General features: G+C 38.6%; 2 protein-coding genes across 4 annotated transcripts in view; both read right to left on the reverse strand.

Annotated features, from left to right (window-relative positions):
* CCDC30 (coiled-coil domain containing 30) overlaps positions 1–18711 on the reverse strand; it is a 162959-nt gene that overhangs the window by 36106 nt on the left and 108142 nt on the right. For all 3 annotated transcript variants that reach the window (XM_061184382.1, XM_061184381.1, XM_061184383.1), the window contains 3 exons: positions 18100–18309; positions 12434–12588; positions 1236–1398 (listed from right to left, as the gene is read on the reverse strand). In XM_061184382.1, the coding sequence (XP_061040365.1) occupies positions 1236–1398; positions 12434–12588; positions 18100–18309 (528 nt within the window). The remainder of the gene's footprint in view (positions 1–1235; positions 1399–12433; positions 12589–18099; positions 18310–18711) is intronic.
* LOC133088673 (hepatoma-derived growth factor-related protein 3) lies at positions 14028–15113 on the reverse strand. The gene has a single exon (XM_061186700.1). It carries the CDS (start codon positions 14762–14764, stop codon positions 14153–14155), a length of 612 nt encoding a protein of 203 aa, XP_061042683.1. The 5' UTR covers positions 14765–15113; the 3' UTR covers positions 14028–14152.

Genomic DNA, 18711 nt, shown 5'->3' on the forward strand with positions numbered 1-18711 from the left:
TATTCTTCTTATTGTTTATAAGGTTAAATATTAGGTAAAAGGGTTTGTTTGGAAGCTGACTATACAAAGTGGACTGTGACATTGCTTACCAGGGCCCCTGTTTTTCTAAGCTGTCCCCTGCGCTGCAAGGTTGGAAGTCTGAAAACATTTCCCAAACTCCCTTGACAGCAGAGTTCCAGTTTGGTTTCTGCAAATGAAAGGCAGCTGCACACAGTTTGGAAAGCATGGGAGAAAGCACAGGAAAAGCCACTGTTCTCCTCTAGCACTACTGGAAGCAGATATGGTAGGGGGTCCCTGGAGAAAGAACCAGGCATGGCTTTCTTGACAGAAGCCATTTTTGGTCTAATCCATTTTGTGATCTAAGCCTGGCCAAAATGCTTGTCCTTGAACAGGTCTCAGTAATTAATGATCTTAAGGGAAGTGAGGGAATGTAAGAACAAAGGAAAAGCAGTCAAGAAACAATAGTTCAGCGATAAATCTAGTCCTAGTTCCTCCTCAAGGGATATACATAACAATCTGATACACGTCTTTGAGTTCTACAGGAAGTAAGACCCCCACCTAGGTGGAGGACAGAATGATGATGTTGACCCTCATGACTTCAGTCAACTAAAGCTTGGACTCTATGGACCTTTACCCCAATTCTATGCTGAATTCTCCTCTGCTCAAGCTCCTTCATGAATATGCATGTACCCTTAGCTTAAAACTTCCCCAATTTTGCTGTTCAAGGAGACACTGCTTTGGGAGAGAGCCTGGTGTTCTTACTTGCTGCAAGTAACAAATCCTTCCTTCTCCCGTTCTTTGGCTTGGCTGTATCTTTTGGCTCAACACCTACCAAGAGGCAAATCCAGTATCCGGGTAACACTACCAGGTAGATGAATGGGAAGACAGCAGATGAGACTTTTGTAAGGGCTTCAGGGAGAGTTCCTGCAAATCTCCCACTTCGGTGCTGCAGGAGTTGGTTTCCCTGTGATTTCTGAACTTCTGGATTTATTGAAAGCTGGCAACCTTCTACTCACCCCTACCTCTCCCTTCCAACAGTTCTGTAAGCATGTTATTCCCCGTGTTAAATTCCTTCTTGCTTGCAATACCTAGAGTAGATTCTGCTTTCCTGACTGAATCCTGACTAAACTTAATGGGTAAAGTGCTAGGCATTCAATAATTATTAGCTCTTATTAGCTGTCAATTAGGTCTAAGGGAATAGGGGAAATGAGAAGCATACCTATTTGCTTTCTTACCTCATCAGATTTTCTTTTTTCATATTCCAATTGTTTAAGTTGGGCCTCTTGTTGCTGAATTCTGGATTGTTGCTGAGAACTGGTCATTTCCAGTTGATTCTCTTTATCCTTTAAGATTTTCACTTGCTTTTGTAGCTCATTCATATTCTGATCTAGGAGTTTCCTGAGGGCAATTAATGTACATTAAACCACACTGTGAATTGCAAAGTTCTGCAAAAGAAACTCTTCGACCTAAAATTGTTACACTGGGCACAGGGGATTTTTTTGGTTCACTGAGTTAAGGCAGGTGTCCATAAGATAAAGGGACCAACATCAAAGGAAACTCCTTTGTGACAGAAGCTTTCCTTAGTTTTCTCTCTCACTCCTGAAAACCACCCTATGAAGAAGAAATAATTTTCCTTATTTACCAGAGGAAGCTGTGGCACAGAGAGGTTTAATTAACTTGCTCCAGGTCACATGGCTAGGAAAAGATGGAGGTAGGGCTCTAATTCCATATTCTTTCTTTCTTTTTTTTTTTGGCCGTGCCCAGGGATCAAACCCATGCCCCCTGCAGTGGAAGTGAGGAGTCTTAACCACTGGACCCTCAGGGAAGTCCCCGGGATTCTATATTCTTTGTACTTGTTCTCAGTGCTTCACGAATTGAATCCCATCATCTTCTTGCTTTAATATAGGGTTGTTAGTTACAAACACTATTGATACTAATGCACACATGTTAACACTGCTGTAGCATTCTCCTTTACTCTTTTTTTTTTTTTTTAAATAAATTTATTTATTTATTTATTTTTGGCTGTGTTGGGTCTTCATTTCTGTGCGAGGGCTTTTCTCCAGTTGCAGCGAGCGGGAGCCACTCTTCATCGCGGTGTGCGGGCCTATCACTATCGCGGCCTCTCCCGTTGCGGAGCACAGGCTCCAGACGCACAGGCTCAGTAGTTGTGGCTCACGGGCTCAGTTGCTCCGCGGCATGTGGGATCCTCCCAGACCAGGGCTTGAACCCGTGTCCCCTGCATTGGCAGGCGGATTCTCAACCACTGCGCCACCAGGGAAGCCCTCCTTTACTCTTAGTATAAAGTAAAAATTCTTTTTTTGGACTTTGGGATCTTAGTTCCCTGACCAGGGACTGAACCCACCCGGGCCCTCAGCAGTGGGGGAATTCCTTTAATATGGTTTGTTAGCTAGCTTACCTTTCTAGCCTCATTTTCTTGCCACTTCCTCTACCCTCAAACATTTTGTTCCAGGCAAAATGCACTTTTTCACTTCCTGAAACAAGTCATTCTCCACACTTATTCCTCCCCTGCAACTCCAACCTTTTCCCTATCCTCCTCTTCCAGGCCTTCCTTTGCCTGATATTTTCCACTTAGCTTTCCCATAACAACTACTTGACTCTCAGCTTAGATAGCTTTCTTTGAGGAAGGCTTTCTCGAGCTTCCTAGACCAAATTAGGTGTCCCTGCTATGTGTTATCTGAGCATCCTAAACCTCCCTTAGTATAACACTTCTCATACTTCGTTATAGTTACAAAGTCTTATGTGTCAGGATATTAATTATAAAATTATTTTAGGGACTTCCCTGGTTGCACAGTGGTTAAGTCTCCATGCTCCCAATGCAGGGGGCCCGGGTTTGATCCCTGGTCAGGGAACTAGATCCCACATGCATGCTGCAACTAAGAGTTTGCATGCCACAACTAAGAAGCCAGCAAGCCACAACTAAGGAGCCCACCTGCTGCAACCAAGACCCAGCGCAACCAAATAAATAAATAAATAAAATATTTTTAAAAATTATTTTATAACAGCAAAAAGTCTAAAAAACATTTTATATAAATTCTGATATATCTATGTAACAAAATGCTATACAACTGTTTAAAATATTATGAAACTATAAATCCATAACAGAAAGGTGGAAAATCACAAAATATTTGGAGATTAAACAAACATACTTCTATCTAAACAATACATGTGTCAAAGACAAATCTTAAAATTATTTTAAACTACGTGTATTTTACATGAAAATGAAAACACAACTTATGGTATTTGTGGGATGTGGCAAAAGCAGTGCTTGGAGAGAAACTTATAGCATTAAATGCAAATATTATAAAAGAAGAAAGATTGAAAATCAATAATCTAAGCTTCTACCTTAGGAAACTAGAGAAAGAAGACTAATATAAGCCTAAATAAAGCAGAAGAAAAGAAATAATAAAGATTAGAGGAGAAATCAATAAAATTGAAAACAGGAAAACAGTAGAGAAAAACCATGAAACCAAAGCTGGTTCTTTGAAAAACTCAATAAAATTGATAAACCTCTAGCCAGGCTACAGAAGACACAAATTACCAATATCAGAAATGAAAGCAGGATCATCATCATCACTACTGATCCTATGGACATTAAAAGGACAATAGAGGGATAGTATGAACAACTCTATGCCCACAAATTGGATAACAGATAAAATGGACCAATTCCTTGAAAGACGCAATCTACTAAAATTTACACAAGGAGAAACAGATAATCTGAACTGGCCTATATCTATTACAGAAATTGAATCAATACTTAATAGCTTTCCAAAAAATAAAGCACTAGGCCCAGATGGTGAATTCTACCAAATATTTAAGGAAGAAATGATACCAATTCTTTACAATCTCTTCCAGAAAAATTGAAGAAGAGGGGACACTTCCTAACTAATTCTATGAGGCCGGCATACCCTAAGAGCAAAACCAGATAAAGACACTACAAGAAAGGAAAACTATAGACCAATCTCACCCATGAACAAGTCCAAACTCCATAATGTGGCTAGTTAGGCTCAGCATGACCATGCCTACCTTACCTTTCTAGCCTCTTTTTTTTTTTTTTTTGCCACTTCCCTTATCCCCAAACATTTTTTTCTAGCCAAAATGAATATTCCACTTTGCTGAAGAGAAGAAGATGATGATTTTGACAACAGTAACATCAAATATAGAAATAACAACAATAATAACACCTTGGTAGTAGTGGCTTTGTAAAATGTGTCAACTTGGCTAGGAATTCCTTCTATGTATGTTTCTGGTTAGAGTGGGCTACAAGAGATCTATTTGTGCAAGATTTGGAGGGTGGAAGTGAAGCATTTTTACACTTGGAAAGTCAGAGCAGGTGCTTCTGCAGCTCATACTGTTGATGCTTATCTGCTGCTCACCGTGGTGTGAGGTGACAGCTGGGCCTGCAACTGCTCCACCTTCCCTCTCATCCTCCTTCATCTTCTCCATCTCCTGGGCCAGGTGTCTTTTTAGCTCCTTGATGAGGGGGACCAGCTTCTCCCTACTTTATCAAGGTTGGAGGCAGTGAAACTGACCTGGGTTCTAGGCCAGCCTCTGCGGTTCAGCTTGTGCTCATGTGTTCCAGCTCTCCCTCACTTTATATCCATTTTCACTTCCTGACTGGTTGCCCTGCGGACTTCAAGTTCCAGCATAAGAAACAAAGATGACAGCCTTACAGACTGTGTAACCTGTTCCCACAACTGTATAAGACCAGCTCTCTGTAACAAATCTCTTATTATTGATAAATACATATTCCTCCTACTGGTTTTACTTCTTTGTTTGAACCCTGACTGATGCAAGTGCTTAGTATGTGCCAGACACTGATACAAGCCAACTGCTATAACTTATCCAATCCAAACGCTGATGCTATGAGGTAGGCGTGGACAGGCACAGAGGATAAGAAACTTGCCCAAGGTGATGCAGCTACTAAGTGGCTAATAAGATGTCCATGTTATATTGTTAGGTTAAAAATGCAAATTCCAAAGCAATAGAGTAAAATGATTCAACTTAAAAGAAAATAAAACTAGAATAAAAAATATATGCATAAACATAGAAAAAAATATGAGAAATACATAGCAACCACTTAAAGTGGTTATTGCTGAAGGGTAAAATTCTGAAGAACGTATGCCTTTTATTTTATATGGCTCTTCAATATTTGAAATTTTATGATAGGCAGTTATATTATAATTATACTTGCTGGAATTTATCCCAAGGAAATAAAGGATATGCGTAAAAATTTGGCTAGGAGGGTATATATTATGTTATTCTTTCCTATAGCAAGAAACTGGGAAAAACGTAGATGTCCAACAATAAAGGACTGAGTAAAAAAATTGTGGCATGTTATTAAAATAATGTTCTAGAAGAAGATTCAATGGCAGGGAAACAGATTATACTTTTTTAAGTGAAAAAAGTAGGTTACAACATAAATATCTAAATTGGGGTTGCTCTCCTCAGGTTACAAAACAATGTGTACTAGATAGTCTCCTTTGTTGTGGAAAATAACTTCCCTCTATATTTCATTTTCCTATACTTAGTTCACATGTTTCTTCTACATATTTCTTTTTTTTTCTTATTAGTTATCCATTTTATACATATTAGTGTATATATGTCAATCCCAATCTCCCAATTCATCACACCACCACTCCCCACCACTTTCCCCCCTTGGTGTCCATATGTTTGTTCTCTACATCTGTGTCTCTATTTCTGCCCTGCAAACCGGTTCATCTGTACCAGTTTTCTAGGTTCCACATATATGCGTTAATATACGGTATTTGTTTTTCTCTTTCTGACTTACTTCACTCTGTATGACAGTCTCTAGATCCATCCAACGTCTCTACAAATGACCCAATTTCGTTCCTTGTTATGGCTGAGTAATAGTCCATTGTATATATGTACCACATCTTTATCCATTTGTCTGTCGATGGGTATTTAGGGAGCATCCCTGACCTGGCTATTGTAAATAGTGCTGCAATGAACACTGGGGTGCATGTGTCTTTTTGAATTATGGTTTTCTCTGGGTATATGCCCAGTAGTGGGATTGCTGGGTCATATGGTAATTCTATTTTTAGTTTTTTAAGGAACCTCCACACTGTTCTCCATAGTGGCTGTATCAATTTACATTCCCACCAACAGTGCAAGAGGGTTCCCTTTTCTCCACACCCTCTCCAGCATCTGTTGTCTGTAGATTTTCTGATGATGCCCATTCTAACTGGTGTGAGGTGATACCTCATTGTAGTTTTGATTTGCATTTCTCTAATAATTAGTGATGTTGAGCAGATTTTCATGTGCTTCTTGGCCATCTCTATGTCTTTTTTGGAGAAATGTCTATTTAGGTCTTCTGCCCATTTTTTGATTGGGTTGTTTGTTTTTTTAATATTGAGCTGCATGAGCTGTTTATATATTTTGGAGATTAATCCTTTCTCTGTTGATTAGTTTGCAAATATTTTCTCCCATTCTGAGGGTTGTCTTTTCATCTTGTTTGCAGTTTCCTTTGCTTTGCAAAAGCTTCAAAGTTTCATTAGGTCCCATTTGTTTATTTTTGTTTTTATTTCCATTTCTCTAGGAGGTAGATCAAAAAAGATCTTGCTGTGATTTATGTCAAAGAGAGTTCTTCCTATGTTTTCCTCTAAGAGTTGTATAGTGTCCGGTCTTACATTTAGGTCTCCAATCCATTTTGAGTTTATTTTTGTGTATGGTGTTAGGGAGTGTTCTAATTTCATTCTTTTACACGTAGGTGTCCAGTTTTCCCAGCACCACTTATTGAAGAGACTATCTTTTCTCCATTGTATATCCTTGCCGCCTTTGTCATAGGTTAGTTGACGATAGGTGTGTGGGTTTTTCTCTGGGCTTTCTATCCTGTTCCATTGATCTATATTTCTCTTTTTGTGCCAGTACCATACTGTCTTGATTACTGTAGCTTTATAGTATAGTCTGAAGTCAGGGAGCCTGATTCCTCCAGCTCCGTTTTTCTTTCTCAAGATTGCTTTGGCTATTCGGGATCTTTTGTGTTTCCATACAAGTTGTGAAATGTTTTGTTCTAGTTCTGTGATAAATGCCATTGATAGTTTGATAGGGATTGCATTGAATCTGTAGATTGCTTTGGGTAGTATATTCATTTTCACAATGTTGATTCTTCTAATCCAAGAACATGGTATGTCTCTCCATCTGTTTGTATCATCTTTAATTTCTTTCATCAGTGTCTTATAGTTTTCTGCATACAGGTCTTTTGTCTCCTTAGGTAGGTTTATTCCTAGGTATTTTATTCTTTTTGTTGCAATGGTAAATGGGATTGTTTCCTTAATTTCTCTTTCAGATTTTTCATCGTTAGTGTATAGGAATGCAACAGAATTCTGTGCATTAATTTTGTATCCTGCTACTTTATCAAATTCATTAATTAGCTCTAGTCATTTTTTAGTAGTGTCTTTAGGATTCTTTATGTATAGTATCATGTCATCTGCAAACAGTGATAGCTTTACTTCTTCTTTTCCGATTTGGATTCCTTTTATTTCTTTTTCTTCTCTGATTGCTGTGGCTAAAATTTCCAAAACTATGTTGAATAACAGAGGTGAGAGTGGGCAACCTTGTCTTCTTCCTGATCTTAGTGGAAATGGTTTCAGTTTTTCACCATTGAGAACGATGTTGGCTGTGGGTTTGTCATATATGGCCTTTATTATGTTGAGGTAAGTTCCCTTTATGCCTACTTTCTGGAGGGTTTTTATCATAAATTGGTGTTGAATTTTGTCAAAAGCTTTTTCTGCATCTATTGAGATGATCATATGATTTTTCTCCTTCAGTTTGTTAATATGGTTTATTACATTCATTGATTTGCGTGTATTGAAGAATGCTTGCATTCCTGGAATAAACCCCACTTGATCATGGTGTACGATACTTTTAGTGCGTTGTTGGATTCTGTTTGCTAGTATTTTTTTTTTAATTTATTTATTTATTTTTGGTTGTGTTCGGTCTTCGTTTCTGTGCGAGGGCTTTCTCTAGTTGTGGCAAGCGGGGGCCACTCTTCATCACGGTCCGCGGGCCTCTCACTATCGCGGCCTCTCTTATTGCGGAGCACAGGCTCCAGACGCGCAGGCTCAGTAGTTGTGGCTCACGGGCCCAGTTGCTCCGTGGCATGTGGGATCTTCCCAGACCAGTGCTCGAACCCGTGTCCCCTGCATTGGCAGGCGGATTCTCAACCACTGCACCACCAGGGAAGCCCTGTTTGCTAGTATTTTGTTGAGGATTTTTGCATCTATGTTCATCAGTGATATTGGCCTGTAGTTTTCTTTCTTTGTGACATTTTTGTCTGGTTTAGGTATCCGGGTGATGGTGGCCTCATAGAATGAGTTTGGGAGTGTTCCTCTGCTATATTTTGGAAGAGTTGGTGAAGGATAGGTGTTAGCTCTTCTCTAAATGTTTGATAGAATTCACCTGTGAAGCCATCTGATCCTGGGCTTTTGTTTGTTGGAAGATATTTAATCACGGTCTCAATTTCAGTGCTTGTGATTGGTCTGTTTATATTTTCAGTTTCTGCCTGGTTCCATCTCAGAAGGTTGTGCTTTTCTAAAAGCTTGTCCATTTCTTCCAGGTTGTCCATTTTATTGGCATATAGTTGCTTGTAGTAATCTCTCATGATTCTTTGTATTTGTGCAGTGTCAGTTGTTACTTCTCCTTTTTCATTACTAATTCTATTGATTTGAGTCTTCTCCCTTTCTTTCTTGATGAGTCTGGCTAAAGGTTTATCAATTTTGTTTATCTTCTCAAAGAACCAGCTTTTAGTTTTATTGATCTTTGCTATTGTTTCCTTCCTTTCTTTTTCATTTATTTCTGATCTGATCATTATGACTTCTTTCCTTCTACTAACTTTGGGTTTTGTTTGTTTTTCTTTCACTAGTTCCTTTAGGCGTAAGGTTAGATTGTTTATTTGAGATTTTTCTTGTTTCTTGAGGTAGGCTTGTATTGTTATAAACTTCCCTCTCAGAACTGCTTTTGCTGCATCCCATAGGTTTTGGATCATTGTGTTTTCGTTGTAATTTGTCTCTAGGTATTTTTTGATTTCCCCTTTGATTTCTTCAGTGACCTCTTGGTTATTAAGCAGTGTATTGTTTAGCCTCCATGTGTTTGTGTTTTTTATGTTTTTTTTTTTCCCTGTAACTGATTTCTAATCTCATAGCGTTGGGGTCAGAAAAGATGCTTGATATGATTTCAATTTTCTTAAATTTACTGAGGCTTCATTTGTGACCCAAGATGTGATCTTTCCTGGAGAATGTTCCATGTGCAGTTGAGAAGAAAGTGTAATCTGCTGTTTTTTGGTGGAATGTCCTATAAATATCAATTAAATCTATCTGGTCTATTGTGTCATTTAAAGCTTGTGTTTCCTTATTAATTTTCTGTCTGGATGATCTGTCCATTGGTGTAAGTGAGGTGTTAAAGTCCCCTACTATTATTTTCTAACTGTTGATTTCTTCTTTATAGCTGTTAGCGGTTGCCTTATGTATTGAGGTGTTCCTATGTTGGGTGCATATATATTTATAATTGCTATATCTTCTTCTTGGATTGATCCCTTTATCATTATCTAGTGTCCTCCCTTGTCTCTTGTAACATTCCTTATTTTAAAGTCTATTTTATATGATATGAGTATTGCTACTCCAGCTTTCTTTTGATTTCCATTTGCATGGAATATCTTTTTCCATCCCCTCACTTTCAGTCTGTATGTGTCCCTAGGTCTGAAGTGGGTCTCTTGTAGACAGCATATATATGGGTCTTGTTTTTGTATCCATTCAGCAAGCCTGTGTCTTTTGGTTGGAGCATTTAATCCATTCACGTTTAAGGTAATTATCATTATGTATGTTCCTAGTACCATTTTCTTAATTGTTATGGGTTTTTTTTGTAGGTCCTTTTCTTCTCTTGTGTTTTCCGTTTAGAGAAGTTCCTTTAGCATTTGTTGTAGAGCTGGTTTGGTGGTGCTGAATTCTCTTAGCTTTTGCCTGTCTGTAAAGCTTTTGATTTCTCCCTTGAATCTGAATGAGATCCTTGTTGGGTATAGTAATCTTGGTTGTAGGTTCTTCCCTTTCATCACTTTAAATATATCATGCCACTCCCTTCTGGCTTGTAGAGTTTCTGCTGAGAAATCAGCTGTTAACCTTATGGGAGTTCCCTTGTATGTTACTTGTCATTTTTCCCTTGTTGCTTTCAATAATTTTTCTTTGTCTTTAATTTTTGTCAATTTGATTACTATGTGTCTCGGCATGTTTCTCCTTGGGTTTATCCTGCCTGGGACTCTCTGCGCTTCCTGGACTTGGGTGGCTATTTCTTTTCCCATGTTAGGGAAGTTTTCGACTATAATCGCTTCAAATATTTTCTCAGGTCCTTTCTTTCTCTCTTCTCCTTCTGGGACCCTTATAATGCGAATGTTGTTGCGTTTAATGTTGTCCCAGAGGTCTCTTAGGCTGTCTTCATTTCTTTTCATTCTTTTTTCTTTATTCTGTTCTGCAGCAGTGAATTCCACCATTCTGTCTTTCAGGTCACTTATCCATTCGTCTGCCTCAGTTATTCTGCTATTGATTCCTTCTAGTGTATTTTTCATTTCAGTTATTGTATTGTTCATCTCTGTTTGTTTGTGCTGTAATTCTTCTAGGTGTTTGTTCTTTAATTCTTCTAGGTCTTTGTTACACATTTCTTGCATCTTCTCGATCTTTGCCTCCATTCTTTTTCCGAGGTCCTGGATCATCTTCACTATCATTATTTTGAATTCTTTTTCTGGAAGGTTGCCTATCTCCACTTCATTTAGGTGTTTTTCTGGCGTTTCATCTTGTTCCTTCATCTGGTACATAGGCTTCTGCCTTTTCATCTTGTCTATCTTTCTGTGAATGTGTTTTTTGTTCAACAGGCTGCAGGATTGTAGTTCTTCTTGCTTCTGCTGTCTGCCCTCTGGTCTCTTCTATGTATTTCTTTTTAGCCAATATTCACAAAAGATGTATAGAACTGGTATCACTATTCCCACTTCAAACATAAGAAACCAGGTTTCAGGAAAGTTAAAAAGCCTTTTTCCTGTTCAATTCTTTGATTGCATCTTTTGTTTCTTCATAAACGTCACACAATTGTTTTACAATCTAGTTTTCCTAATTCCAATCGGTGAACTTCTTGGGGGTTAAAAATCTGATGTTTGTTGTTTCTGCTAACTTTCATTCATGGTAACCAGTTTCCTTGTGTTATTTGGTGATTTTTGTTTGTAAGCTTATATTTGATTAAACTTAATACATGGGAGTCCTTTAATATCTAAATTGAGGTTGCTTTCCCCCAGAGATAATTTGGATTTTCTTAGGAAGCAAGGGAGCTGCCTATTGAGGAACACCTTAGCTCCTTCAAGATGCCCAGCTGATACTTGCGTCTCTAGTTCAGCTGTCCTACCTTGTGGCAAACTACCTCAGCTTCTCTTGAACCTGGGGCTGATAGTGTTATCTGCCCCTTGACTTATAAGGTTGTTTACCATTCATTATTTTTGTTTTGTCTCATTGTATGCTTGCCCTAGAGCTTTCTCTTGCTTTGTGAGCAGTGCTTTAAAAGGTATACTTATTGTAGTTTATTCAGGATCTAGTTGTATTAAAACAGGAGGAGGGTGTCATCCTGGTAGAAGCGGCAGTGACACAAGTATTTTTCTATCGTGCCTAACTGAGTGAATTCATTATTCATTCAAACATTCATTTATTCACAACATATTTTCTGAGCACCTACTGAGTGCCAGGCTCTATGCTAGAGCTTTCAACTAGAGCTGAAAGTAAGTTTCTGAGCTTAATAGTTTATGTGAATATCTATATATCTTTTCAGTAGTTAGAACCATATTTTTCTTAAGACATACGTGAATCATTCTGAGTGCCATAGAAGTAAGAAGCATCAGTTACTGAAGTTTAGGATATACAAGAAGATCATTTAAGTAAGAATACTAATAATAATCAAAATACTTTTAGAAAAAAACATGACAGCTCCTACCCAGTAGCAGCTTATTAATGATTAAGATGCCTGTAAAGTACTTGGATATTCTTTGAAGAAAATCAGCTGATAAATACAAAACACCAACCACATTCTAGTGTGCATTTTGTGCCAATCATGTTAGAGTTAGAAAAGCAAATCCAAGGGTATCATATTTCATAGGCAATCCATTCATTCAAGAAGATTTACTGGTGCACCAAGTGTGTTCCAGAACAAGAAATAATCCCTGCCCTTGAGAATTCCACACTCTAGTATGAAAGACAAGCAAGAAAATAAACAATTAGAATACAGTGTGCTATATGTATATCAATATATGAAGTTTTATGACTGAGTTTACTTCAGTGGGGACAAAGAGGAAACGCACTGGTAAACTGACGCTGCTCATAAACTCAGTCGTGGTTAGCCCATGGAAAAATGACGTCTTTGCTCCTCTTACCTCTTCTGTTGTTCTTCCTGATACTGTTGCTTTATTTTAGCTTCATTTTCTATTGCTTCTTTTATCCTTGCCTCTAATTGCTTCTTCCCCAAAATACAAGTGTCTGTGAGACAGACTTTATGAGCATGTTCTAATTTCTGCTGCAGATCCAAAATCTGAAATGCAAAGAGTTTACAAATAAAACTTTGAGTGTGACCTATTTTCCAATTAGGGAAATAATTGGAATAAATCACAAGCAGTAGTGCTAACATAAAAGTCTCAGCTAAAGTAAAGCGTGTGACTAGATTTATTTTAATTTTAGAATTAAATTACTTAATTTTTTTGCAATATGTAATACATTCATATAATTTAGTGTATGTGGGTAAACTAAGCTAGAGTGACAAGTCTCTTTCCCATCCTTATCCTGTCTTCCTTCCAGTTTTCCTCCACCAAATAGGTAATCACTGGTATTAATTTCTTATGTACTCTTCCAGAGATTTTTTTTTTTTTTTTTTTTTTTTTTTTCTATTGTCAACTTGCTGTTAACAATTTTTGCTTTAATATATGAATTACATTAATACCTCACATTACATATATGAAGCCAAATTACACTAACTTAGTTGTTTACAACCTCAAACCTTACTCCCAGTACACATTCCAATAAATTTATTCTGTAAAAACAATACATTTTTTTGTTTTTGATTTTTTTTTTACAGTAAACTTTTCAACTACAAACCTCGAATAGGCGAAAGATGTTCCAAGGACAAGCATAACAGGATTGATAAAACCCAAACTGACTAAATGTGTTCTCACAATATAAGCTGGCATAAAAATAAATAAAATTTTCTATTATCACAATTGCAACAATAATGTACACATAATAATGGTTTGTGGATGAGTATTAACTATTCTAATTCTAGTTCCAAAAGAAAACAACAGATCATTTTAAAAGTCTATATTTAAAAGTCAATGCTTTGTCTTACTTCCCATAGGGCTACTGCTGATTCCAGCTTTAAAATGTAAAGTATCCAGCTTGAGTGATTAGCTCAAATTGTATTGAGACTGGGAAAAAATAAATCATTGCCTTTATTTTGGAGTAACACAAAAGACTCACTAACTTCACATATAGAAACTGAGTTTGTGTACGTTAACAACATGAGTTTTGAGAAGTATAAGCTGTCAACTAGCTATTTCTAATACGGAATAGATATTTTACAATATGATTAAACTTTACACATGGCCTCAAAACTGAAGAACAATTTTAAGTTTATCTTCAATATGCCAACATTGTGTATCTAGGAATTGGTTCCTGGGTTCTGTCACAGAGAGGAAATCCCTTAAGCATTATGTTGAGTGGTCATTTTAAAAAATGCTAATTTATATTTAACTGAGTGTTTGGTGATGGTGGAGTAAAGGCAGGAGACTGATGAACATAACTGCCTTGATAAAGGATCCTAGACTTGTATAAGCTTGTGCAAAAATCTGGATAATCCTTAGTGGTTAAGGGCAACTTCATGCAACCAAATAACATGAAATTAAATCAATAACCTTAAAAAAGGCTAAAATGTCTTTTTTCCCCCAAACACAACAGAGAGGAATGTGAATAATGTACATACAAACTGGGGTTCTGTCAATGACAACAAGGACTATGTGTTGGTTCATATCAAATCCAAGAATATTAGACAACCAAACGTATAACCTTCTTGTGGTTTTCTTAATATGCAGCATTCATTATGGTAGTTAGGTCCCTTCACTGGTTTTTTGCAAGTCTGAAGTTGTGTTTCTTGTGTCATTGCCGGCATCTCCACCCTCAGAGCTGCTTTTATTTTCTTCTTCTTTGCAGTCCTTGTCATCTTCATCTCCTGGAGATTTCCGGGACTGTTTAGAGGATTTCTTTGAAGTGTATGACTTTTTCCGTTTTGAGCCTGCTTTTTCATTCTTTCTTTTGCCTTTTCCATCTTCTTCTACTCTATCACCTTCTTCCTCACTGCTTGCATCTGCAGTATTCCCGCCTTCTCCCTCGGTTTCTGAAGAGCTCTGTTGCTGAATTGCCTGGTATCCAGTAAACTTTACTCCTGGGTTATTTTCTATTTCCCACAATCCTTCATTAAATCCTTTCCGTTTGTTTGACTTTCCAAACTTGTCTTTGTATTCCTTATAAGGGAAAAGGTCTTTGGGACCTAGAAATGCAGTTTCATGGGTGCCAAAAAAGAAGATAGGATACTTATTTGCTGGAGGCTTCACAGCTCCCTCTGGGAGTTCATCAATCCGGGCCGGCCAGTGCGGGTAGCCCTTCATCTTGGCGAAGACCAGGTCGCCCGCCTTGTACTCGCGGGGCCGCGGACGCGCCATCCCGGCCGCTCCCCTTCCTGGTCGTCCTTGGGCGACGCGAAGATGCCGGGAGGCCGCCCCCCCGCGGGCCAACGGACTGCGCCGCGCTCCCCGCGGGCCTCGAGCCGGGCGGGCGGGCGGACGAGCGGCCGCTCCGACGAAGGGAAGCGGCGAGGCGGCGGCTGGGGCGAGGGGTGGGCGGGGGGCGCAGCAGGCCCGGCAAATCACCGCCCGGCAGCGGGGGAGGGGAGCCCCCGGCCGCTCGGCTCTCCCCGCGCTGAGGTTCCCCGCCGCCGCCGCGCGCTGCTCACAGGCGCCGCGTCGCCTGCCTCATGCCGCCGCCGCCGCCGGCGGCCTCTTTCCCGGGCTCCCGGGCTCCCGGGCGCGGCCCAGAGATTTATTTATGCACATATAAACAAATACTATTCTCCCTCATACAAACATTTTTTACACACATCATGGTATATTACATGTACTTATGCACCTTGCTTTTTTTATAGAAGTACACTCGGTGATTTTTCCATATTATATATAATATATAGAATTGTCTTCTCTTTTACAGCTGCATACCATTCCACTGTAAGGATATACCATAATTTATTTAACTAGCTCGCTACTGTTGGACATTTAGGTTGATTCCAATCTTTTACTATTCCAAACAATACTATTACAAACAATGTTTTTAGAATAACTTATGAGATGTGTATTTTGCTACGGCAAAGGTTATGATTATTTGTTTGTTTGTTTAACAGATAATGCCAAACTGTCTCCATAGGTTTTAGACCAATTTACACCTCTAACAGCAACATGTGAGAGTGTCTAGTTTCTCCATGGTGTGGCTAAATTCACGAATAAGTATCTCAAAACAAAATAGAAGTCTCTTACAAACCAAGTACCTATTGGCATACTGCCTAGCACCAGTAGTGCATTCTTTTTTCCTTTTTAAAAATATTTATTTATTTGGCTGCGTCGGGTCTTAGTTGGCAGCACTCGGGATCTTGGTTGAGGCATGCGGGACCTTTTGTTGCGGCTCTCGGGCTTCTCTCTAGTTGTGGTGTGTGGGTTTTCTCTACTTGTGGCATGTGGGCTCCAGGGCGCATGGGCTCTGTAGTTGTGGCATGTGGGCTTATTTGCCCCATGGCATGTGAGATCTTAGTTCCCCGACCAGGGATTGAACCTGCGTCCCCTGCATTGGAAGGCAGATTCTTTAGCACTGGACCACCAGGGAAGTCCCAGTAGTGCATTCTTTAATGCTCTGGTAGAACTAAGAATAAGATTTATGAATTTGAAAGAGAGATATATGATTTTATTTTAGAATTTACATGTTAGACTAAAAGTGTCATTAAAATTTTCTTGTTAGATCTCCTTTTAATTTGTTTACATCTTTTTTATAAACCCTTATGTCACCTAAAATTGTGACTAGTATGTAGTAGGTGCTTAGTAAATATTTGGCAGATGTATAGTTCTCAGCAGAATTGCTGTTCTCCCTCTATTGTATTCCTGATGCAACAACAAATCCTTTACAATGGTCTGGCACCATGTTCCCCACAGACGTTCAGTGGATGCCAGTGAATGGCAGTCCTCTTCTAAGAGAAGGGCTTTCTGCATTAGCCCTAGGTCTCTGCAGAGCCCACTCACCATAGGAGAGGTGAAGATGTAGAATGATTCACGGGCAATGGCAGTGGGCAGCCAGTTAGCTGAGGCCAGCTCAAGTTCCTTTGAGCTGCCCCATTTAGTTCTGCCTAGGGCAAATGCTTCCTTAAAGATAGCCAATCTTAATTCCACAGGTGAAAGTATTGCTCCATTGGCTTCTCTGTCAAGGGCAAATGACAAACTTTTGAACCCACCACCCAATTTAAGAAACAGAATATTTCCGATATGTTTGAAGTATACTCTGTGACCCTCTTTGATCACTCCCCTTCCCTCCTCACCTGAGAAAACCAATATCTTGAATTTTGTGTTAATCATTTTCTTGCTTTTTCTTTTAATAATATGTATTTCTATATGACTCAGTTGTTATTTTGTACTATTTTGACCATTATATTAATGGAATCATACTGTGTTTTTGGTGATTTGGTATTTATTCAATATTGTATTAACTACAGCAAGTACCTAGAGTTCATTCGTTTTCACTGTTGTATGCTATTGTGTAAATATGCAGTTTACCTCTTCCATCTCATGTCAGTGAACATTTGGGTTGTTTGCAACTTTCTGCTCTTTGGAACAATGTTACTATGAAAATGATTGTATTCCCGTATACTGATATATATGCTCAGTAGAATAGTTCCCCTAGTGTTTATGCCTAGTAGAAGTGTTGGGTTGTGCGGTATATACATCTTTAACTTAACTAGATCTAATGCCAAATTGATTTCTGAAGTGTTTATACTAGTTTACTCTTCCAGCTGCAGTCAGAACATGCATTCCTGTTGCAAAAAATCCAGTAATAATATTTAGTATGTCTAAATTTAAAAACTGTACTAATCTTTATCAATTTTACCAATTACTTTTTTTAAAAGTAATAACATACATATGATAAAGTACACGTATCTTACATACTCAATGAAGTTTTACTTATATAACCACCTCTTCCAGACCAAGATAAAGAATACTTCCAGCACCACAGAAGATTCCCTCATGTCCCCTTCCATACCCCTCATAAAGACATTATCCTATCACCACGGCTTAGTTTTGTCTATTCTTGAACCTCATATAAGGGAAATTACATAGTATGAACTCTTTTGTGCCGGCTTCTTTAGCTCAACATTGGGTTTTTGAGTTTAAGCCATATTGCTATCATCTAATTTTGATGTTTGTTTTATATTTATGTGGTTTGATGAAATATTTTTAATGTAAGATTTGACTCTCAAACCCACAGGTCAAAATGTGCAAGTGTGACATACTACTGCCACCTGGTGTTAGGCAGTCTAAAATGCAGGGGCGATATTTCAAAATGGTTCATTTCACAACACTCATCCCTCCAAAAGTTACAAAATAAAAATCAAATAAACGGGCAATCCAAATGAGAGGAGAATAAGTCCTTTAAAATTTGACTTAATAATATAAAGTATAAATAATATACTTTATAAATAATATAAAGTCCTTTGGTCTCAATTCTTTAAGTTCATGTTATAGCTTTAATGAAATTTACCTTTTTGAGTTCATGTAGTCTTAAAAAACACAAGATTTACTGGAACCATAGGAGCAGGTGACATCAAAAGAGGAAAGCAGGGGAGAGTGAAAAAACCCCTAGAATTCTATCAGGTTTGCACTGTATCTATTTTTTAAAATCCTTAGGGAAACAGGATTTCAGTAGTAGTATCCAGTGCATGTTATTTACTAAGTGTGAGGATAATTACCTTTTCCTCTGCATCAGCAACTCTAGATTTCTCCTGAGCCAGCTTTTCCTGTAGGTTGTTCTGTGATTTAATGCTCTGAGCCTGTTTAAGTACTTCCAGCTCCAGTTCCTTGATTTTCTGCTGACAGTGCTTCCACTCAGCCGTGAGTGAAGAGCACGTCTTTGCGCTGTCTAATAACTTCTGCTGGGCCTGCTTGAGTTCAATTTTGATCTAGAGGTGGGGAATAAATAAAAATGACAAAAATAAGCATGGAATGAATGTGAATGTGAGCTAGAATAAGCAGCTTTCAAGGAAGTGTAGTCCCCCAAGAGCTGACAAATACCAACGTCATGTGGCTGATTACTTCTCTGGAGCTGCTCTGTGTTAGTAGGGTTTGCCAAAGTCTATCCAGCCAGATGGCAGCTGCACAAAGGAATTTACTTAAGGGTTTCTACACATGCATGGTCTAAAGAGTTTCCATCCTTTTTTTTTTTCAGTCTACTCCAAGCCGGCTTTCATTCCCACTACTTCAGTAGTGCCAAGAGCACTACTGACCTTCCCTGGCCAGAATTTAAGTCCAGTGGACAGCTGACCTGTTAGTATCAGTTACTCCATCCATCTCAGAAAGTTCTC

Source organism: Eubalaena glacialis, chromosome 3 (genome assembly GCF_028564815.1).
Source record: "Eubalaena glacialis isolate mEubGla1 chromosome 3, mEubGla1.1.hap2.+ XY, whole genome shotgun sequence".
In the NCBI taxonomy this organism is placed as follows: Eukaryota; Metazoa; Chordata; class Mammalia; order Artiodactyla; family Balaenidae; genus Eubalaena; species Eubalaena glacialis.

Coding starts and splice junctions, on each gene's coding strand:
- LOC133088673 (XM_061186700.1), bottom strand. CDS start 14,764: ATGGCGCGTCCGCGGCCCCGCGAGTACAAGGCGGGCGACCTGGTCTTC.